Source organism: Lytechinus pictus, chromosome 16 (genome assembly GCF_037042905.1).
Source record: "Lytechinus pictus isolate F3 Inbred chromosome 16, Lp3.0, whole genome shotgun sequence".
Lineage (NCBI taxonomy): Eukaryota > Metazoa > Echinodermata > Echinoidea > Temnopleuroida > Toxopneustidae > Lytechinus > Lytechinus pictus.
In genome coordinates, this window is record NC_087260.1 from 27,409,238 (window position 1) to 27,433,085 (window position 23,848).

A 23,848-nucleotide genomic window follows, 5' to 3' on the forward strand; every position below is an offset into this window, starting at 1 on the left:
GCACACTTTACAGATTCAGGCTGTGCAGTTGCAGATAGTTGAATAGAATTCATGTTTGTTCGTTTGTTTGCACTTTTAATTAAATTAAATCACATAAAATGAGTTGTATGGTGACTTATGCACATTGTAATTAGAGAACAGTTGTTTTGACTTACCGAATAGGGTGCGAGAAATACAAATTTGGCTGTCAAAGTGCTGTGATTTGATCTAACAGTTGCCAAAAACTTGTCATTTGATTCTTTCCAAACTTTCAAGTGCTGCCCATATGACTTACAGCTGTATTAAAGTTTATCGCTGCATCTTCGCTTCTGAAGAAAACTTCGGTCAAATTAATCACAGGAAAAGTCAGAAGCTTCTTTTCTCAAGCTAGCCTGCTGTATACATCATAAATTAACACCATGAACTTGTAATGCTGCTATGTGTTGTGGAATAAGAGCAGAAAAAGAAGTTGCTTTGTGAAGCAATTATGAAATTTGTCTAAGGATTTTTTTTCTGTGATTAATCAAGATGATTTTCTTTTACAATATGTGGGATTGTTTATGTGTAGAAGGTGAGGAAATCTTGTGTATAGATTTTGCAAGAATATCAAAGCAGTGGAGAAGATGTAGTTTATCAGTTTGTATTTTTATTTGAAGCTGTAGAATTTGGGTCTTTACTAAATGATCCTTGATATTATAGGGATCATGATAACTCCACACTACATAAAGGATACAAGGAACATTCACATGCACTCTGTAAGTGATCAAATAAAATATGATTGATATGGTAATTGTTTTGCCCTTTTTTTCCTCTTTTCAGATTTCGACATGGATATGTCGGATGAGATCCTCATCACTGACATCATTGACCAGCTCAACCATAAAGTGGCATTTATCACAGGTTAGTATGATTAGGTGGTTTCAAACCGCCTAGATCATAAGAATCCCGTTAAATTACGAGAACTTTTTTAGGCTAAAAAATACCCATTAATTATTCCTGCATTCACACCGCCCCGAAACATACTCTTCGGGATAAGTTCCTGAAGTTACGAGCATGCGCAGTATGGTCTGATAAGCAGGCAAGGCGTGAGATTCAAAATCACTAGCCCAGCAGCCACCCACGGCGCCCGCATCCAACTACATGCTGGGCTAAAAGTTCCTGTAAATTGCTTTCACATTGCCAAAATACCTGCGACCTTGGAAAAATCCCCGCGAAAGTTCTCGTAATTTTGACTAGTACCTACTATTTAGTGGGTATTTTCTTTCGGGGAGATTACGTGTAATTTGCTTTCACATTGCCAATATTACCTGGTATTTTCTGATCGGGGTAAATTTCCCGATCAGAAAATACCTTGAACTGATTAACTTCGAGGCGGTCTGAAACCACCTATTGTTATATTATTATGGGGTGGGTTGATGCTTATCGGGAGGGGGGGGGGGCAACAGTTCCTGATCATTGACATCATTGACCACCTCAAGTATCAGCTGATATCATGATTGTCATATATGATAGGGGGTATTGATGCTTATGAAAGTGGGGGGGGGGGGGGCAGGGGCATGTTATGTTTTTATGTCAAAATTTATTATTGCCCCCCCCCTCCCTTTTTAACTCATATTGCTTGCCAATTTTGTAAGTGAGGGCACAAATTTAATTCATTTAGAGCACTTTTTTTTAGCACTCCCCCCAACCCCCCAATAAACCCTGATAAAATTTTGAACTAGAAAACCAAAATGTTCTTTAAATAAAATAGAGTTTAATATACTGACTATGAAATCTTGTAGTGTAATTATAATTATTTGAATTTGAGAAAGTATATACTATAAAATCAGAATGCTATACTTTAGAATTGTTGAATCGTGTTAGGATGAAAGGAGAATTTGTCTTATTTGGCTGTAGCTCTGTGTAATATGAAACTCTATGAAGTTCAAGTTCATGTATATTTTTTGCTAGGCATGCATGTAAAGAGTTAATGAGTTACAGTATATGCAGCTCGAGTTTCTCTCCATTGCTCAAAGCAAATGTAATTTTAAGTGTGGACTTGACTAGGGTACTTCAATATTATTGATGAAGTGATTAATGTCATTATGAGTGATTTGTGTCCTAAATATAGGTCATCAAGCAACTAGTATTATCAAAACTATAACATTTGAATGAATAGGGGATGTGAAAGCAGTTGTTTCAGAAGTTGTTTTAGTGATGCTATCAAAATTTCCTTTTTGTTTCTCTGAATGCTTCATGTTTTACTTGAAAGAATACCTATGGTGTTATATAAGACACTCTGTGCTTCAAACATTTTGTTCATTTTATTTTGTGTATTATTATCTGCAAGTGTTACACTATTTTCTGTCAGTGTGAATATTTGTTTTGCATGGTTAAGAAATAAAACCAAAAAAATACCAAATTGATGGGAGTTAATGATCATGTTGGGGTTCTGCGAAAGCAACTGAAGTACGCGATAGTCATGATTGTGGATTTTAAATAATTTTTACGTTGTTTGGGCCTGTGAGATGCTATAAGGATATTACAAAAAGATCTTTAGATGGTCATTGAGGCTCCTGAGTCCTCCTTCAGAAATGTCTGACAAATCCTGTTTTATTTTACGCTCAATGTTCCCCTAGTTACAGAAGTTTTAAATCAGAAATCCATTTGGTTCTGACAAGATCAAGTACTGATGGCAAATGCTTTTGTGAATATCTACCCATACCCACAGAAATTTCAAATTGTTTCCATTTCCAAATCAGAAAACAGTTGTGACTTTTCCTAGAAATTTATTGATATTAGATAAATTTTATTTTTTCAAATGTGTTTTTAGAGTGCAGAGTAGCACTATCTTTATCTTTATATTCACATGATAGTGGGGATTATCTTTGTATTAAATCCTAGGCCATGATGCCATGTGATATCCATGATACATGTAGGATCAGATATTTTATATCATTGAACTAAAATAATAGGCCTTCACAGTTTGTCTGTCTAGATATTGCAGTACACATTATATAAAGGTCAAGTCCACCTCAGAAAAATGTTTATTTGAATCAATAGAGAAAAATCAGACAAGCACAATGCTGAAAATTTCATCAAAATTGGATGTAAAATAAGAAAGTTATGACAATTTAAAGTTACGCTTATTTTTAACAAAATAGTTATATGAACGAGCCAGTTACATCCAAATGAGAGAGTCGATGATGTCACTCACTCACTATTTCTTTTGTTTTTTATTGTTTGAATTATACAATATTTCAATTTTTACGAATTTGACGATTAGGACCTCCTTGCCTGAAGCACAAAATGTTAAAATAATGTAATTCCACGTGTTCAGGAGGAATGAAACTTCATTTCACATAACAATGACGAGAAAATCAAAATATTTCATATTTCATATAATAAAATAAAAAAGAAATAGTGAGTGAGTGATGTCATCAGTTCCTCATTTGCATACCGACCGAGATGTGCATATAACTGTTTTGTGAAATGAAGCGAAATTTTAAAATGCCATAACTTTCTTATTTTATATCCGACTTTGATGAAATTTTCAGTGTTACGCTTGTTGAATTTTTCTCTTTTTATTCAAATCAAGTTTTTGTTGGGGTGGACTTGTCCTTTAAGCTCTATATTTCAATCACATTTTAGGAAAATTGTGAATTGTTGGGTGGATATGGATCGCACTTAATAAAGAGCTGCATTGCTTTGAATTTTGACATAGGACTAGGACATTCTAAGGCCAGACATTATGTCATCATATGAAAATGATGACTATCTTCCTGTTCCTCTTCCTCAGCGCGAGATGAAACTTTACGATATTCCATTCTGAAAAAATTGGCAATTTAATTATTAAATTGATATCTTATTTATCAATCTGATAAGCCGAGTGAGAGCGCGAAATCTGTTAATATTATGGCCTGAAAATTGGACATTTCAAGCACTTTTGTAATTACATGTATGAATAGGATGCATTAGTGTTAATATATTTCTAACAATTAATGCTAGCGCAAATCACGAGCCAAATTTTTTGATAAACTGTCACGAATTAATATTGAGATATACATAGCTCACCAATCAAAATGCGAGCGTGCAGTCGGCCAGCTGATACGTTTTGACAATCAGATCATGAATCTGAACAGGCAAGACGAGCGCGAAGCGCGAGCAAAAAATATAGTGACATGAAAGATTGTTTTTATTTTCCAAGTCTTCGGGTCTTTAAGTTGAAACTACAAACTTGCTGAACCAAAATTGCATCAAATTAATTTACTGATTGCGTAACTTAAAGTCAGCTCGGCACCCTTCTGACATTAAGAGATTAATTTTCTATTCAAGGAATGGAAGATGCCTTTTTAGCCAGAGAGATACAAAAATATTTCAACTTTCAATAATTTAATATTTCAATTATTATGAATTATAAATCAGTTTATAAGCACCAATTATTTTGTATTCTGTACAAGAGATTAAAATCATTATAACTCTCAACATATCAAGTAGCCTACCGTACCAATATATAATTTTACCATCTTTTCAGCTTTCATTTCTGAATTGGACAAAAAAGAAATGATTGCCTTGAAGAAAGATTAGAACTCACTGTAAGTTTAAGAAAATAGTTGTTTAAAACCTAACAGCCAAGGTGTGTATGTCCCCTTAAAATAGATTGAATAACAATTTATGACTATCAATTTGTTTTTTGTGAAAATCCCAAAACAAAACAAAATAAAGAAAATAAATTAATACTTTCCGGCCATAAAAGTAAAAACAAAAGAATACAGAATGAACATAAAAGAATGCTACATAATATACATGTATGTACTTGGAAAGAGATGACACTTTTATGATGGTAATACATTTATTTTACTTCATGAAGTTTATTTTCTATGTCATATTACTTATGCTGCCATAGTCAATACAAGTTCAAAGCAATAACATGTGGCTATATTAAGATCATTCTTGCTGTTGGCATATTAATGGCTTCTTTGATATCCTGTAATATGAACTAATGCAAATGTTGAGAATGCCAGCAAAAAGTTGTTTTTCTACAGACAAAGATGATGATAAAAGTGTGATCATGATACAACAAATTCTAGAATTATAAAAGATAAGGGTTCTTTTTTATATAATCCGGATATTATACATGTATATTAAGGTCTTCTCTGCTGTATAAAAGACATATTATGTGTATTGTAATCTCAAATCTACAATAGCAAGCTATTGGCCTCTATTTTGAAAGTTTTGTATTGGATTGGGTGATAATACACAATTGGATTGGGATTTTGAAAAAAAATTGTATAAATTTAATTTACATATACTCTCATTCATAAACATTCACTGAATTATTTAATAATAATAGTAAAAATAACGTCATATTTTACCCAGGGTAGCCACTTCATTTCTGAAAATAGTTCTCCCAGCGGGCCATGCTTACATGATTCTGTTATTATTACCCCGGCTACCTTGGTCTGGCACTTGAGCATTAGAGGAATTTCTTCCTACCAGTTACCAAATTCACCTCACCTGGGTCGAGTGCAGCACAATGTGGGTAAATTTCTTGTTGAAGGAAAACATGCCATGGTTGGGAATCGAACCCACATCCCTCAGTAAGCACTAGACCACGATACCCCCACATGTACGTTTAGTTCATGACTATAGTTGATATAATTGATATACTGTAGTCTTCTAGTTGTCAAAACGGTATTGGAACATTATTGCCAATAAAATTGGGATTCTCGGTGACCTGACAGATGGAAGCTGAACAGATAATGATCTGAAGACTTTCATGAAAAGAGCCTCGTATTACAAAGCAAAAATTGTATATCTGTATGTACAGTATGTATGACACGTATTTTCTGTGATATGTTGCTTTTGAATATTAGAATCACATATGATTGTAAGATTTTGGACCCATCAGGATCTAGTGGTTCAACTTTCATCTTTCAAACAGAGGATTGTGGGTTCCAATTCTAGCGGTGGGTTCGAGTCCTAACCGTGGCGTTTTTTTTTGCTGCAATTCACCCAGGTGAGGTAAATGGGTACCTGGAAGGATAAGTTCCTTGTATGCTCTGAGAGCGACTGAAAATGTCAAAGCTCGAAGTATTAAAGGCTGGGGTGATAATAGTTGCGCTTTGTATCAGGCAAGGAACGCTTTATAAATAATCATTTTCACATTGGTGGTGGTGGTGAGCTATTGAGGAGTGGAAGTATTCCAATAATTATGTAATTTATGATTTTAAAACTCAAAAGATTCCCAGGATATTATATAATCCATAGTTCACTAGAATATGCTCCTTTTTCTCATTGGCCAGGTGGAAAGACGCAGGAAGGTTATCCAATCATCAATATGCCGGAGTGTCCCAAGTTCAACCTGGTCCGAGATGAAGAATTTGTCAGGCTCATGACGTATCTTGTCAGGATACCCAGGTATATATATATTTATAATTTGTAATGTTATATCTCTCTGTGCTTTGATAGGACTTATATATCACTTCCATTATGAAGTTCATTCTATCACCATGTTTTAATTAATCCCCACCTCAAATTGACTAGCCAAAAAAGGAAACCTAAGTAGAAAAACAAATTTTTTAAAAAACAAATCTTACTCCGCACAACATCAAGAATGTGATTTTATAAATGATGCACCCATAAATAAACTGTCCAAAATGTTGCACTTGTATTTTGCTAATCAGCATTTTAACAACTGGGGGAAATGTCAACAATCTTACTCAATACAATTAACATCAAGAATGGGATTTTTTTAATGATTCACCCATAAATATACTGTCAAAAATGTTACACTTGTATTTTGCCCATCAACATTTAACAACTAGGGGGAAATGTCAACGGCACGCTGTTACTCTTCTGCCGAGCCCAGTCATCTTCTTTTAAAGGAGAATGAAACTCTTGGAGCAAGTTAGCTTTTGTGTAAGCAGAAAAATCAAAGAATAAGATCAACAAAAGTTTGAGTAAAATAGGACTAGCAATAAAAGAGTTATGAGCATTTGAATGTCGAGATCACTAATGCTATGGAGATCCTCCCATTGGCAATGCGACCAAGATCTGTGATGTCACACACGTACAACTCTCCCATTTGGACACTGAAAATATACCCCAGAACATATCTTTTTGCTCATTTAAATCATATGACAAGTGATTCATCAATGATATAATGTTGTGAAACCTCTGTACTTGTCATCTCATAAAGAAAATACCTCACCTTGTGATAGACTCTATAAAAGTGAGAATATAAGTGAAATAAGTACTAAAGTAATGAGGGAGTTGTACGTGTGTGACATCACAGATCTTGGTCGCATTGCCAATAGGAGGATCTACATGGCACTAGTGATCTCAATATTCAAATGCTCATAACTTTCTTATTATTCATTCAATCTTCCTCAAACTTTCACATTATGTTTCTTTGATTTTTCTCTTTGATATTGATTCAGCTGGTTTCAAGGGTTTCATTCTCCTTTAATGTGAGAATGTCACCCCTGTGGCTGTTCACTCCTTCATTCTCCATTCACCACCATGGGGGTGAGCAGGATGTGTTTCTCTATGCTAGTATAGGGAGCTCAGGCATTCACTCAATTTCCTCAATCAAGGGGGCCATTCAGACTTGACAAAGCTTATGTATACTTCAGGCCACTTTTTCCCCCTTTTTCTAAGGCTATTTTCACAGCTGATTCCCTAAATCTGCAACATTGGATCTACTTTTAACATTACAGTGAATGAAGAATTCTGGGGCTCTATTGACCACCCAGAGCCCTCCGTGTAGCTTTTTTTTCAATGAGCAACATACTAGGCCTTGAAAATACATAAATTATAAAATATAAATAGAAACATGTATATCTATATGCATAAAAAAAATGGAATTTGAGTGGCTTCCAGAGGAGGTGAGGGGAAATGATTCAAATAAAAACATTACAAATGAAAGAAAAAGATGCAAATGTGAAAAAAATAAAAAGAGAAGGAAATAAAGAAAAAGTGTCCTGATTTGATGTGAACAACCAAATAAGCCATAGGCATATACATGTAGGATGCAATATCGGCACAATTCTCAATCTTTTTAGAAGGGTCGCTAATTTCAGCCCCTGGCGTTGATTTCCTTGATATGCTAATGCTAAAATCTGTATTTTTAATTTTGTGCTGTTTGATACACATGTACATACATTGTATAAAACATGACAAAGCAAAAGAAAAAAAAAACCTTGGTAGTAAAAATCTAAACAAGTGACATAATGTATGTACAAAGTTATGTGGACATATGATATGAAAAATATTTATAAGAAGTAGAATTCAATTACATATTTGGTATTTTTAAAAGGCTGATGTATTACATTATGCAAAATGATGACATTGTCAGTTTGATTGACAGATTTAAACTATAATGATCAATTAAATGTTTTTGAAATGATAATTTTCCTCTATCATATTATTTTGCCAACTAAATGATAACATTGCCAATTTGATCAACAGATAATAAAGTTGTGAAATATTCCAAGTGTTGTAAAAAAATAATGATTTTCCTACATGTGTATTCATCATCTAATTTTGCCAAAGAAATGAGGACATTGCCAATTTTCTTAACAAATTTCAAGTTATGGAAAATGAATTCTATTTGAGGTTTTGAAAATTTATTAATAATGATTTTCCTATACTTGTCTTCATCATCTGATTTTATAAACTAATGGCACTGCCAATTTTACCAACAGATTTCAAGTTATGGAAAATTTTAAATGTTGTTTATGATGATTTTCCTATATTTATCAACTTATAGATAATGGAAGCTATTAAAAAACTATTAAAAAGAAATAATTCTCTCTTGAGGGCATTTAATTTTTTTCACCACCTCCCGATACCTCCAGTAACAGCTGGTTACTCATCATCCTACTCCCTACCCAGTTATATAATTACTATAATCACACTATAAAACACACATTATGTTAATAAAAAATGAATCATCTACATGTAGCTTATCAACGCTAGGCAGTTACAACATCGTATCTCAAAATTGAAAAAAAATAAGAACTGACGGCAGGTCGAAAAATGCTGTATGTTAAAACTATCGTAGTTGTGGCAACCTAGTATTTTCTGAAAACAGTCTCCTATTTCCTTTCATAGTGCACTCTTTCTAGGCAAAGAACGTTACCACTAACTCTAGCCTCATTACTAATAAAAATCAAGCTTTTATTGAGATGTCCTCAACACTTTTACATTTTTGAGGTACAATGGTTTAAAACGCAAACGGTTATGTATTTATGATCGAAGGGATGTTCACATTCCTGTCCTGCCTTGAATATGACAATTTTAATTTCAGTTGAGAGCAAGTGAATAGGGGTATATATACTTATTTATGGCTGCACAAACCTGGATGAATTTTTGTTAGTCTAGGGAGCAGTCGAAAACTCTGAAAATAAAAAAAGAAACAGCAAATTATGAAAGCGATGTCTTAAAACATGTTGAATTGTAAATATAATTTCAAAAATATGAAATAGTATTTTGAGTATACATTGGCAATACCTTCTTTTTCCATGTGTGAATGGGTCTGATAAGCCAAAAGCCCCCTACTGTATACTTTATGAAGACCCTGGTAGGGGTTTGTTATTTTGATTATTAACTCAGGTGACATCAGCTAATGGCTTTCAGTGTACATTCACTGTAGGAAGGAAGAAATGTGTAAATTCATTTAATGTCTTGGGTCGCTATGTTCAGTTCAGATATCTTTTTTAAAATCTATCATAGCTGTATATTCATGTTGTTGTGGAGATTAATGAAGATCATGAATGCCAAAACTTGCTGAAAGTCAAATGGCATTAAATCAATTAAGATTAATTCATTTTTTGTGTTATTCTTGTTTATACTGAAATATACTATGTTCTCTCATTTATCATTGTGTCTTCAATTTCCCAGTTTCATTCTGTAGGTTTATTATGACATCTTATTGTAATCACCATAATGTATGTGCTCTTTGATATCTTTCCAATTTGATATATATATGTATTAAGTTTTTTGTCATCATGGGAAGATGGATAATTTCCCATCATGAAAGTCAAGTCCACCCCACAAAATGAATAAAAATAGTCAAAAATCAACAAGCATAAAACTGAGAATCAGAATTTGATAAGAAAGTTACATGCACATTACAGTGATATGCACCATTAATATAAATTTTATATGAGAGTTAATGATGTCACTCATTCCATTTGTTTTGTTATTGTTTAAATTATGCAATATTTTATTTTTTGTGCAGATTTAACAATCATGAGACTCTTGATGAATCCACAACAGGTTATAAAGTGGAAATCACATATTCTCAGAGGAATCAAAATTTAGTTCACACTGTAATGAGGAGAAAACAAAATATTTCTTATTTCATTAAAAGAATACAAAAGAAATAAGGAGTGGGTGATGTCAAAGGTTGCTTCATTTGCATACCGACCACGATGTGCATATAACTGTTTTGTGAAATTAAATGAAATTTAAAATATCATCACTTTCCTATTTTACATCCAATTTCAATGAAATTTTCAGTGTTGTGCTGGTTGGATTTTTCATTTTTTCTTCAAATAACTTTGTTGGGATGAACTTTCCCCTTTAATATGCCATGCAAATGGTATCCATTTTGTATTTTATAAGAAACATTAGAAACATTTCCACCCTGTCATTATAACGCATCCTTTCCTTCACTTTTCACCTCATTTCTTTTCTCTCATTCATTGTCATGCCTTTCCTCATTGCATAGTTATTTTCAAGGACTACGATGTGATTCTGAAAGGTATCCAGCTAATGAGTGTCTTCTTTTTATAGGGTATATTCCCATATTGCAAAGTTATTGTACACTAAAAGCATGGGCCCTATCACACATTTCATTGGTAAAACAGAGCAGGGAGATGCAAGATATCTTGGACTCATCACCATCTGCAATCACCCCCCAAAAAAAATAAAAAAAAAATAAATAAATATATAAATAAATAAAATAAAAATGAAAATAAAAAATAAGAAATAAAATAAAGGAAGAGATGAATAAATAAATAAATAAAAAAAATGTATGAAAAAAAGAGCCATATTTCATATGAGATGTGATGCAAATTTTGAGATGTAGAAAATTTGAAATTGGAAAGTTACAATTTTCTTTTCAGAGACAAAACTATTCCATCTGTTTTTTTTCAATCTAAAATGTTCAATCTTGTTCATTCATTGAAATCTTGTAAATTGCAATTTTTATTTCTCATAATATGAAATGTATAAACCTCTGGTTTGGTGGAAACTAGGAAAGAGTCCATAGAAAGAACAATCTCTATATAGTGAATTATCAATATTTGAAGAGAACATAAAAATCTGCCATGATTACAGTAGCTTTGTATCAAATGGGAATGTACCTATAATAAATAGTGATTTGGTTGTGTTTTTATACTGGTGTAGACGTGTACATGTATAGTATATCTTGTTTGTTTGTTTGATTATCTCCTGGTTGTAATGTATGCATAATACATGTTTTGACTTTATTGTGTGCCTGCTCAGCTGGGTGTGTATATGAAGTTCCTATCTAGTATTGGAACTTATCCTTCATTTATCCATCATTATCATTTGTCCATCATTAAGTTTTCAATACACTCCAGTAGTGGAATGAGCAAAAAAAAACCGAGGGGGCCAAACATGCCATATTGGACAGTACTTAAAAAGCTGCGAGCGTGGGAAGCGGGCGAAAAATATGACCTTTTTAATTCGAAAATCTAATTACGCGATAGACATAGTATTCAGGAAAAAATGTCATTTTTTTTTGTGGGGGGGGGGGGTGAAGTATGGCCCCAAGCCCCCCCCCCATTTACACATCAGTGATACACTCTAAACTTGAAGTGATAAACAGAACATATCAACTGTAATAATTGCCTTAGCTCCTTAAGAGTGCTAAAATTAAACCCTAGATTGCTTTTGACCCTTATTTGAACACTTTACAATTGACCTTTTAGCATTTTTAAATTAAATTTTAGCATTTTTCTATTTAATTTTAGCATTTTTAGGAGCTTATACAGTGACTGCAGATGATACACTGCATTTGGCTCTGTAGCCAATTTATTTTTAGAGTGTAATCTTACTACAAAGTTACTATAACAAACGAAAAAAAACTGTACAAGCCTGAAAACATTTTGCTGTTGTCGTAGAATGCTACTCCATGTATTTCCAATGGAGATGTGGGGTCAGCTCCCAGAAGTAATTTCATAATGGCCATGGAATATGCATTGGAATGCCTTGAGGGGGATTATATACTCACTAAATAAATTTGATTAAATCTCAAGGACATATGTATATAGTGTATCTTCTTTATAGAGGTTAAAGACATTCTTAGCAAGGGCTCATACATACATGTACATGTACGTGAGGTTTATGTTTAAGAAGTATTTCAATGAATGCCAAAGATTTTAAAAATAAATCTTAATTGAGTGTAGTAAGGAATGGATACAGATGGATTTGATATTGACATTTCTATGGATCAAAATCAAATGATATTTTAGATCCATTTTTAATGCATTCTACATTGGACTTCCATATAGAGATTACAGTCTCTACATAAGTGCCAGACATTTTAAAATAAATCCAAAGGGATTGTATTGAGGGATTTAGACAGATGGATTTAAAATGTAAATTTGTATGGATCCAAAATAGAATTGGTTCATTCATAAATGCAAGCTATTTTGGATTTAATTTGATTTTGAAACCCTGGCGCTTAAAATGCTCATTGAAAGTCATGTTAAGGTAAATCCATAAAAATTTGTGGATGAATGAGATTTCAAAAATAAAGAAACAGAACAGTGAAACTCATTGCCAAGTCTCAGCAAGCCATCACACAATCTATCTGCATTCATGAAACACATACAAATTCAAACTTTATACAAGTAAATAAAATGCTAACCTTATGAAGTTTTCTTCTCACTGAACATTCTGTAGTTACATTTTTAGCTTGTGATAGTATAAATAATAAATTCATATTTTAATACAAGTTTAAATGTATATCAATACCTGCTAACTTTATGATTTTTAAAAATATCACTGAACATTCTTATGTATTCCTCCTGTGATGGGGTAAATCATGTTATTTTTCTAACTACATGGTACACGCAGGACGCAGCTGCTTGCACGTTTTTTCTCTTGATTCGAACTTTCCCTTAACCTCTTCCCACCATGTTTATTTGTAGTGATGTGCGTTTGTTTACTGATTGATAATCCATCAAGTCTCTGACACTAGCTATTATTCATGTGACCCCATACATGGAGATGTTTTTCATCAGCATAATGTTTGCTGCCCTCTTCCCTGACTCTCTACCCCTTTCTGAACCCATTCTTCTATCTTTCTCCTTACACTCTTTCTATTCTTCATCTAATCCCCCTGTCTCCTCATCTTTTTTTAACACTTTGCCACCTTGTTTGCTCTTGTTGCTCCCTTTCTTATGGTATTGTTTTTCTGATTTTTAAATCTTTCATTAATTTATTGCATTATTTTACAATTTCCATACAGTTGCTCTCTCTCTTTCTCTTCTCATTCTCTACTTCCCCCAGTCCCTTCTCACTCTCTCTGTATTCCCTTGCTTTCCCCCTTCCCCCTCCCCCTTGCTCTCTCTTTTACTTCTCAACTCTCTCTCTTGTAATATGCACTTTCGACCTTGGCAGTGAGTACTTATGAATTATATTCCAGTGTACTTGACAACCAATACAGGAAACATTTAAGTGTGATGACAGGAAATTGGTTCTTAAAGATCAAATTTGAGCTTTGTTTCAGATGACATTTGAAAGGAGATTGAAAAAAACCTGAAGCACATCAATTTTGGTTTATTGTTTTATTAGGACTTTATAAACAAAACTACCTGAAATAGAATAATAACTGCACCCTAAATATTTCAAACAGAGGTTAAATCAAAATTATGCTATTTTTCTGTTTTATATGTTTACAGGACTAAACCTATTTCAATTTAATATGTTCTTGATTTATTCAAGATAGGTTGGTGTATATGTAATATACAAAAAAAAATAAACATTGTGTTTTTCCCCTTTTGTAGGAAAACATCAAAACTTTTTCTTCTTGCAACTACAGTCATAGTAGTTAATATATGAAATAGCTGAAATACTTTCAAGAGCTTTTAAAAATATGTATTTACATTATTTGATATGAAAACAAAAATGAATAATGAATGAAAGTTATCGATTAATTAATTTTTTACCTTCATTGATTAAGTTTAAAAAAAATAAAATAAATGAGTTTTCATTAAGACCAGTAGTATTAACAATTAAAAAAAAAGGATCATATATTTTCCCAAGTCATGTTATATACCTGGGATCACCTTGGCCATACATCTCTAACTACTAGTTTTTTGACAGTGTATAGAGTGATTACAAAAAGGTAGTAAGTGACATTGATATTACATGGCTCTTACAACCTTCTTCAAATTTGTCAATGAGCCAATATGTTGGGGTGCTGCAATGGAAGTCTGGCAAAACTTGTGAATTAATTGCATTTTGCATGTCACTTGTGCTGCCTTTGTGATATTGATGTGTGTATTATTATTCATAGCTTGCTTTGCTTGTGGGAATTACCAGGGTATTAATGGATCGGAATGACACTAGTTACCCCCAAGGAGTCTCTGTAATAATATATCAAACTGATGAACAAGATACACTTTAGCACCCCTCCATTCTCCCTTGTTGTGTGCCCCATTTTATTTTTCTCATTTACTCCTACCATTAAAGGGTGGTTGGAAACCATTGAAAATAAAATTAAGTAGCATACCACCGCCAACTACCCTGTTTCTGCAACAACACAAAAGCAAAAAGAAAAATTAAAATAGAAATCAAAGACAGCAACAACAACAATCTTAAATAAGAAGAATAACACTTCTACAACAGCATCAACAACATACTACTGCTTCTTCTTCTACCAATACTACTACTACCACTTCTACTTCTACTACTACTACTACTACTACTACTACTACTACTACTACTACTACTACTACTACTACTACTACTACTACTACTACTACTACTACTACTACTACTACTACTACTACTACTACATGTACTACTACTACTACTACTACCACTACTACCACTACTACCACTACTACCACTACTACCACTACTACTACTACTACTACTACTACTACTACTACTACTACTACTACTACTACTACTACTACTACTACTAACTACTACTACTACTACTATTACTACTATTACTACTACTACTTCTACTACTACTACTACTACTACTACTACTACTACTACTACTACTACTACTACTACTACTTCTACTACTACTACTACTACTACTACTACTACTACTACTGCTACTACTACTTCTACTACTACTACTACTACTACTACTACCACTACTACTACTACTACTACTACTACTACTATAACTATAATACTACTGCCACTACTACTACTACTACTACTACTACTACTACTGCTGCTGCTGCTGCTGCTGCTGCTGCTTCTACTACTACTACTACTAACTACTACTACTACTACTATTACTACTATTACTACTACTCCTGCTGCTGCTGCTACTACTACTATTACTAATACTACTTCTGCTTATTTACTTTTACTGATTTATTAAAATTGTAAGTTCATATCTACCTCTGATAGCAGTGAAAGCCTTTTTTTCAATTTTCATTGACAGTTTTTAAAAAGAGAAATTTTCAAGTGGCATTCCCAATTTTCCTCATTGAATAAATATTTTGCTATAGGGATGTAGTAAGTCGAGATTGGTTGCCTACTCTAAAAGCATTTATGCCTGCAGCCTGGAATTTTACAGTGTACTTGTAAAATGATAAATGCTCTTAGTTGATTGAAAAAAAAATGATTGTAGGTGTTATTTCATATTTTATAACGTCAGAGAATACAATTCAAATAGTTCCTTTAGGAAACATCTTTGCATTCCTGCCAGCAATAATAAATATATCATACAAAAATACATCTCATTCAATATGATAATATCTCATTATGTGATAATTATTTCATATCATGGTTATAAAATTATTACACGTGAAAAGCCCTGTCAATCAATAATAATAAGGGGATGTGATAGTAATTACTATATCACGACACACTAGATTGGACTATGATAACAATCCAAGCAATTATTGGAGGTCTGATATGCATGAAGATTGCTCTGGCATGGATTTGTTTATTATGAGGGATACATTTTAATGACATGCCTGTCTGAGTCATGACATAGATGGAGCTATTTCAATAAATAGGCAGTCTTGAGGGCACACACCACTAACTATTTCCCCATAGACTCATGTGTTAAAAATGAGATTTGAAAAAATCGCCAAAAATAAGTCTTAGAAATGACATCATCCACACCTTTATCATTTGGTAGTGTATCCAATATCCTTCAAATGCTAAAGATATGAAAGGGTGTTTTTCAATATTTTTTCGCGCTACAGGGGCTCAAACCAAGACTACGTGCAAACTTGGTTGCAGTCACAGTGCTCACAGGGTTTCTTGGGCAACTAATTAAGGTCCCATAAAATCTAGCATTGACAAATTACTGCTCTCCCATGGGACTGAACAGATCCAGTAGTAATCCCTCTCTATGCCCATATGAAAAAAATTGCTGAGATATGCACCGTTGATTTTATATGAATATTTTTCCAACCATTACGTCATTTTAGGTACGGGTCTAAAGGGGATTCCCGAAATTGCCGGATCCTATTAGTGGTGTGCGCCCTTCAGAGGGTGCGATTCTCACTGAACTTGGGAATTTTTTTTTTTGGCACAACCTTAGGGTATCATATGCATAATGTTAATTTTTTTTTTTTTTTGGAGACCACGTTCTCTTCTGATCAGGGAATAAACATTGTCTCTCCAGGGTTATAATACAGACAGAATACACAATGTTGAAACAATGCACCTATAAGAAAATTTTGTAATGTTTAAGCTCAATCCATGTTCATGAATTGAAATTTAATGATAATCATCACCTTTGAAATGTTGTAAATGTGTTTTAATAGTACTTGATTCATTTTTCCAAGTCATTATCACTTGAAATTAATATCACAATTCAAGAGAAAAAACAATAAAAACAAAAGAAAAAGCAAATCTAAGTGCCTTGTGTGTAATAACATTCATAGTTTTACAGAAGGCAGAGAAAATGAGTGACATGTTGACAGAAAGGGATGAAAAATGGAAGGAGGAAAGGGAGAGAGGGGGGGGGGGGGGGAGAGAGAGAGAGAGAGAGAGGGGGAGGGGGTTATTGAGAAGAGCCAAATGACAGAGAATGATAGCTGAATACATTGTGATTATTATCATGATCCAGAGTATTGATTCAGTAGTATACTAAAGGGACATTTATTGCTGGCCAGTGTGGAATATGAATCTGTCACCATAACAATTGTGTAATGTAAACTAGGTGAAGGACATGGAAGTACTCATGGAATTCTGGCTACAAAATACGTCACTGCTGCCCTTCTGGGTTAAAAAGAAATGATTTCCCTGTAAAATAGGGAGGAAATCATGACATAATTGTGATTTTTTTTTCTTCTCCTTATTGTGGGGAGGAGGGGGGGGGGGGAGGATGCACAGTAGAAAAGTGTATAAATACAAGTGAAAACTTTCCCTGCCAAACCAAAAGCAGTCACAATGGGCCCCAAGAAACTATCTGACAAGCGAAAGAACCTTTTTGTACCTGGCCATAGAGCATGGAATAAGGGGCTGAAGTGGGAAGCTGGTAATTCCAACAGTATTCTCAAGACCAAATATGTACGTCTAACAAGAGAGGACTTGGACCGCACAATGTCCCGTGATGAGCGTGGCAACTTTCTTCACAAGCATGATCAACCTGTCAGTCGCTCTTCTACAACCATGATTCTCAGGCCAAAGACATCAGAAGACTCTGTACCACTGGCAAAAATGTTGACATCCACTGATGGTTCAGCTGTCGGTCATCGGATTGTTGATGTAGAGAAGCTCACCATGGCCATCAATGAAGCTTGCCAACAGCATTCACATTGTAGCCCTGGGTGTTCAAACATGGACTGGATGATTCCTGAAGAAAAAGAAAAGATAAGAGGAATTGCAGTTACTGTCGTATTTAGGTGCAGGACTTGTAAATTTGAATCAACCGCTCTAAAGTTTTTCAGAGAGATTGATAAAACAGAATCAGGGAGAAAAACTGCTGTACCAAACATGGCTCTACAGGTGGGGCTATACCAAAGCAGTATTGCAAATGCTGCTGCAAGCAGGATTCTAACAGCAATGAGTATTCCAACCGGATCACTTAGCGGTTTCCAAAAGACAGCTAACAAATGTGGTGATATCTTGGCCGCTGCCAATGAATTGGATATGGCAGAAAAGCGCAGGAAGGTGAAAGACATTTTGGAGTACAGAGGGATGGACAGAAATACACCTATTAACATAGAAATTGACAGACAATATAACATACCTCTCAGCCATGCAAAGGGGAGAACACCATTTGCACCAGCGACTCAAGCTCGTGATGTTGTGACAGAAAATGTGACCCCGGAGAAGTACATTGTAACTTACAATTCAACAAACAAACTTTGTAGAGTAGGCCAGAGATTAGTTGGTCAAGGAAAAGAACCTGCCTGCCCTAACCATCCTAAGTGTACAGCCACAATAAAGATGAGTGATAACATAGGGGACGAAATGCTTGGTGGACAAAAATGTGCACAAAAATTACTTACTGGAGATGAAACGCAGCTACTTGTCAAAGGTGTTGTTAGCGATAGTGATGGACACTTTCACAGGGGAGTCCAAGAAGTCATGAAGAGCGCAGCTGGTGTAGATCCAACATCATACCTTTGTGTCAATCACCTGAAGCGGTCTCTGTGTAAAAAATTGGAAAGACTTACTCTAAGCAAAAATACTTTCCCAGGTAAAACTTCAAGACTGAGAGACAAGCAGCAGAGAGCAATGGCAGGCGACATTGCTTACAGGGTTCAAGCTGAATTAAATTCAGCACATAATCAATCAGGGGACATTTTAGTATACGAAGAACAGTTGCAAAGATGTGGGGAGGCAATGATTTTGTGTTATACTGGAAATCATGAACTGTGCTGGAACCAGAGCCTAGCATGTAACGGAGGGTTCAAATTTCCCTTTTTACCTCTGGAGTTTAGACAGCGGATAACGCTTAATATGAGAGATCAGCAACAAATTTTGGGAACAATACGTCAAAGACTGTCCACTCAAACCCTCAGGAGAACACGGTTTAATTTGTCAACACAAAAGGCAGAGTCAATGAATTCTGCTTTCAGAGTAACCTACCCAAAGCATTCCACTACCTATGTCAGAAATCAAGCAAACAGAGAGCATTCTGCAATACAACTTACCAACGGGGGCCCCGCATCGATCCTTGACAAGGCCTTAGCTGCCCAGGTTCCAGTGAAAGGGGGATCAAGACTTCGACACAAGCTCTTGCATCTGCAGCAGAGAAGGGACTACTGGAGAAAGAGAAGTAAAAAGATGACAGCAATTAAGTCCAAAGCTACACATAGGGAGTATAAATACAAACTGTATCAAAAGGTAAAAAGGTGGAAAGATGACAGCAATTTCCACTCTTATGTGAAGGGACAATTAGAAAACACTCACATATCTATTCAAAGTGATCACTCCTATGACAGAAAGATCTGCGATAAAGGGGAAACTAGATCTTGACTTTGGATCACTTTATTTGTTTAATAATTATGTAGTCTAGGCCCAGACCTCTATGCCTAATTTCCCTAAAATTAGTTAATAAACTCACTGTAGTCTCAGTTAGTCACAGTGATACTTAAGTCAGGCTGATATGATGCAAGGGGGCTCGTGGGATTGGCAAGTTTTCAAATTATGGCAAATTTGACGCTGTTTGTTCTCTTCATGGCTCTCAAACACTAAATGGCTTGGCCTCACACAGATGCGATTACCGCAAAGGTGAGAGGCATGGAGCTCAGACGAAACCTCCCAAGTCATCGCCTACCTTGTCATCAGCACAAGCCGATGGGCATGCCTAGTGGTCTTACGGCTGCCTGGGGCTGGGATGTTCACATCCACTAAGCCATACCCATTTTTTGTTCGCCCTTTAAATGGCCAGCATGCCGACGGCTCATTTCCCCTCTTTTCTGTCTTACTGTCCAATAGTTTTGAATATTTGGAACACCATTCCTGATGTGGATCAGCCATGATTGTGTAGGCCTACAGCCAAATAACATTAATTAATAATAGTAAGTTTTGCCCTCTGTAATGAATTTCAGTAACCAGACATTCATTGCTATAAAATTCCATATAAAAACTTCAAATTTTACCTTGCCATGTTATTCCTTTTAACTTGACTGAAAATCCTATCTTAGGAAGATGTTGAAAGAGAATTACTAACAATAAACTAGGTGCCGGTGTCGGTGCTGGCCTGTTTATGTTTTGGTCTACGATCTACACGTATTTCTGATTACTACGCGCGTGCTAGTCTTGCATTTAAGACCCCAATGTAGGAGAGTGCCAAAATTACATACAAAGTCAATGGCAAAAGTGGCATTTTTATATTTGTTTGAGTATTTTGAAGAAAATGGTGCCTAGTTAGCTGCCAATTGGGTTTTCATGATAGAACAACAGGGCAGGCATTTATTCAGAGTGTTTGCACACCTTCTTTTTAATCAGTTTCCCTTCCAGCAGCAATTACATCCAACTAGCCCTGTTTACTGCACAATACCTGTTGAGGGCACACACCACTAACTATTTCCCCATAGACTCATGTGTTAAAAATGAGATTTGAAAAAATCGCCAAAAATAAGTCTTAGAAATGACATCATCCACACCTTTATCATTTGGTAGTGTATCCAATATCCTTCAAATGCTAAAGATATGAAAGGGTGTTTTTCAATATTTTTTCGCGCTACAGGGGCTCAAACCAAGACTACGTGCAAACTTGGTTGCAGTCACAGTGCTCACAGGGTTTCTTGGGCAACTAATTAAGGTCCCATAAAATCTAGCATTGACAAATTACTGCTCTCCCATGGGACTGAACAGATCCAGTAGTAATCCCTCTCTATGCCCATATGAAAAAAATTGCTGAGATATGCACCGTTGATTTTATATGAATATTTTTCCAACCATTACGTCATTTTAGGTACGGGTCTAAAGGGGATTCCCGAAATTGCCGGATCCTATTAGTGGTGTGCGCCCCTTTGCTGCAAAAGTTATTTATGTATTTGATGATGGATTTTGTATTTGAGTTTTTTATTTTGTGTCTACATGTACATGTATGTTAAACAGCTAAGTATCTGTTTTGCAGTGCAGAGTGTTATCGTAGTTTTTTTTACTTTCCTCTGAGTATTATTGAAAAACCCTTTTTGTATAATATGCCCTTTGTTGTTTTTGTGAATGTCTGATTACAAGAGCTCTGTAACAAACTATGCAAAATTTTATTTATTTTTTTATTTTATTGCCATTTCTCTATCATGTTATTATTGTTCATACTCATGGCTGTTTCATTCTTATATTTAAGCTCTGCTGCCAATCTGTTGTGCTCTCGTCATGAAAATACTCTCTGTTCAGTCTGTTGACAGTTCATATTCAAGCTTTTTTGCAGGCCTAACCTAGAAGTTAAAAACATTTGAATGATTTGCAATCTTCTCTTATTCTTCTCTTTCTTAGTCGTCTAGAATTTGACAGGGGATTCGTTATAATCATTGATCGATCCACGACCTCATGGGGCGACGTCAAGACGACCTTGATAAGAATAGCGGTACGTATGAAGCAAAAAATTCTTCAACCAAAATTTTTCATTTGTGTAGAATATGAAAAATTTGCTTTAAACCTAAATGTTCGAAATAACTATGCTTCCGCAGCTATGGTTGACAATTTCAGTAACAATCCCAATAATACTGCATTCTAGCAAATGCATTATTAAAACATTGATATTGTGAATGAAATTTATATTTGCAAAAGTGAATTGTTTTAGATGAATTAGTTTTTTTACTCTTTATCTAAATATTTACCAATGAATTTCATTACTAAATTGATAATGATTTAAATGAACAGAGTGTTGCTTAACATTAGGTTTAGTGAATATTTTTAATTTGTATTGAGCATGAAAATAGCATGTTATTCACAATTATTTATTTCCTTTCATGAATTTTTCCTTCCTTGTCCATCACAAAATCATTTCTTTTTATTTGTTTTGTTTTAATATTATTTCATGAAGGATTATTATGTAAGAATCTAATTTTGCCTTTTGCTTGCATGCATTAGTCTAATACTTTAGTGTTTTATTATACTGTGCAAGATTTGTCATGATAGTGCAACTTTATCATACTTCTTATATCCACAACTTTAGATTTTGTGTAGCTGAAGATGTAGATTAGTTCCTTTGTTTTTTTTAAAGATTGTCATGTATCATGTTTTTGTGCCAAAAAGGCTCTGACACTAACTGATTTCATATGTTTTGGCTAGTGTATGTTCAGAAGTTCACCAACTGTTCTTAGTTAAAAATTGAAATGAAACCACTAACTGCTAATACACGTCATTAACAGATAATTAATACTCCTTATTGCACATTTGATGATATTACATGTAGATGATACTTGACGTGACACACCTTTTATTTTTCATACTTTCTCATAGTCATTTCATTTAGATGAAAATTTACTAAATTTAAATACAAACCTGTCTTAAATTTTTCTAAAATCCATCTCCACAGTTTGAGCTTGTAGATTGACATGCTTAGAGTTCGGCATTATACGCGTGCATGTATCACTTATTTGTATGTGGAATCGTATGGAACCTATGGTTGTGCAGTCAATAAAAAGCTGTAATTTTGTGTTAGCTCTGCCTTTGAATATCTCTGTTGACTTTTTTTAAAACCATTTTATGACAATCTCTTTTCTTTTCACTCTTCTTTTCTTTCTCTGTTACTTTAATTATTATGCAGCCACTCTGCTTTTTTCCCTTCATATATTTAAGATCAATACTCAGTTTTGTTTTAAATTGAAATATACACATGATATGAATATACTGTACGTATGGAGTTTAGTGCAGGACTGGCTTGTTTTAATCAATGTTGGCCGATCTGAATTTGATATAGTGCCCTCTTTTGGCTGCTTGTGCACTGATCTCTGAGAAAAGTCTGTTAAGCCACTGATCAACCTATAGTGCGGCTACAGGTTAACCTTTATATCCTTCATGTATAAAAAATATACACAACAAAAAAAGTAAGTCCCCCCTTAAACAAACATCAATAATTTCCGAACCAATGCGAGTTTTTAATATATTTTTACATGAGCGTGTAGGTAATTTTATAAGCTACCCTCTGAGTAAACGTTATGGACGTATTTCACTTCATGCTTCAGTGAGCACCGTCAGAAGGCAAAAATGTCACTTTTCAAAAGTCACAAGCCAAATATCATGACTTTGATTCCATTTTATTGGAACTAATTCCCTATTCTCATAAAAAATAGTCAGAAGGCTTGTAAAAGGTACTCTCTAAAAGACGATACAACCTTTTTGGCTAAATGTCATGGTTGAATAAACACAAGTCCAAATTTGCTATAATTGGATTTTTTACACATTTATATCAATAAAAATGATATAATATGATGACAGTTAGTTTTGGAAGAGTTTCTTGAACAATATTCATCGTTTCACGGTTCAATGAACATTTATTGAAAAAAAAATACGATTTTCAAATATCATAGGCAAGTATTGGTTCATTTTGGGAACTGAAAATGATATTTTCTCAACTTTTTCGTTATGTTCATGACCAATTAACTTGCTTCAATGATTCAAAGGCGTTTAATTAAATATCCACGCTTGAATGAACATGTGGAATGCGATTAGCTCTTTTTTACGTTATTGGAAAAAATGCAATTTGTTACTATGGATATCTGTCACAAAC

The 23,848-nt window shown here is 34.3% G+C and overlaps 1 protein-coding gene and 2 long non-coding RNA genes across 4 annotated transcripts in view; 2 read left to right on the plus strand and 1 right to left on the minus strand.

The window, feature by feature from the left end:
- The first annotated feature begins 794 nt into the window (after positions 1 to 794).
- On the plus strand, positions 795 to 10,729 carry LOC135156968 (uncharacterized). 2 transcript variants are annotated; one of them, XR_010296030.1, is made up of 3 exons: positions 795 to 879; positions 6,264 to 6,378; positions 10,697 to 10,729. It is a non-coding gene; the product is annotated as an uncharacterized LOC135156968 (long non-coding RNA). The 2 variants fall into 2 exon arrangements; XR_010296031.1 differs by lacking the exon at positions 10,697 to 10,729 and adding an exon at positions 7,412 to 7,905 and having other exon boundaries at positions 6,264 to 6,828.
- A 6,925-nt stretch (positions 10,730 to 17,654) lies between these two features.
- On the minus strand, positions 17,655 to 19,393 carry LOC135157113 (uncharacterized). Its single transcript, XR_010296149.1, has 3 exons — positions 19,314 to 19,393; positions 18,666 to 18,807; positions 17,655 to 18,007 (listed from the first exon to the last, which is right to left on the minus strand). It is a non-coding gene; the product is annotated as an uncharacterized LOC135157113 (long non-coding RNA).
- Positions 19,394 to 19,876: 483 nt separating this feature from the next.
- The window catches only part of LOC129279437 (guanine nucleotide exchange factor DBS-like), an 85,814-nt gene continuing 81,842 nt past the window's right edge, over positions 19,877 to 23,848 (plus strand). Inside the window, exons 1-2 of the mRNA XM_064110985.1 lie at positions 19,877 to 19,893; positions 21,610 to 21,700. Coding sequence (XP_063967055.1) covers positions 19,877 to 19,893; positions 21,610 to 21,700 — 108 coding nt within the window. The remainder of the gene's footprint in view (positions 19,894 to 21,609; positions 21,701 to 23,848) is intronic.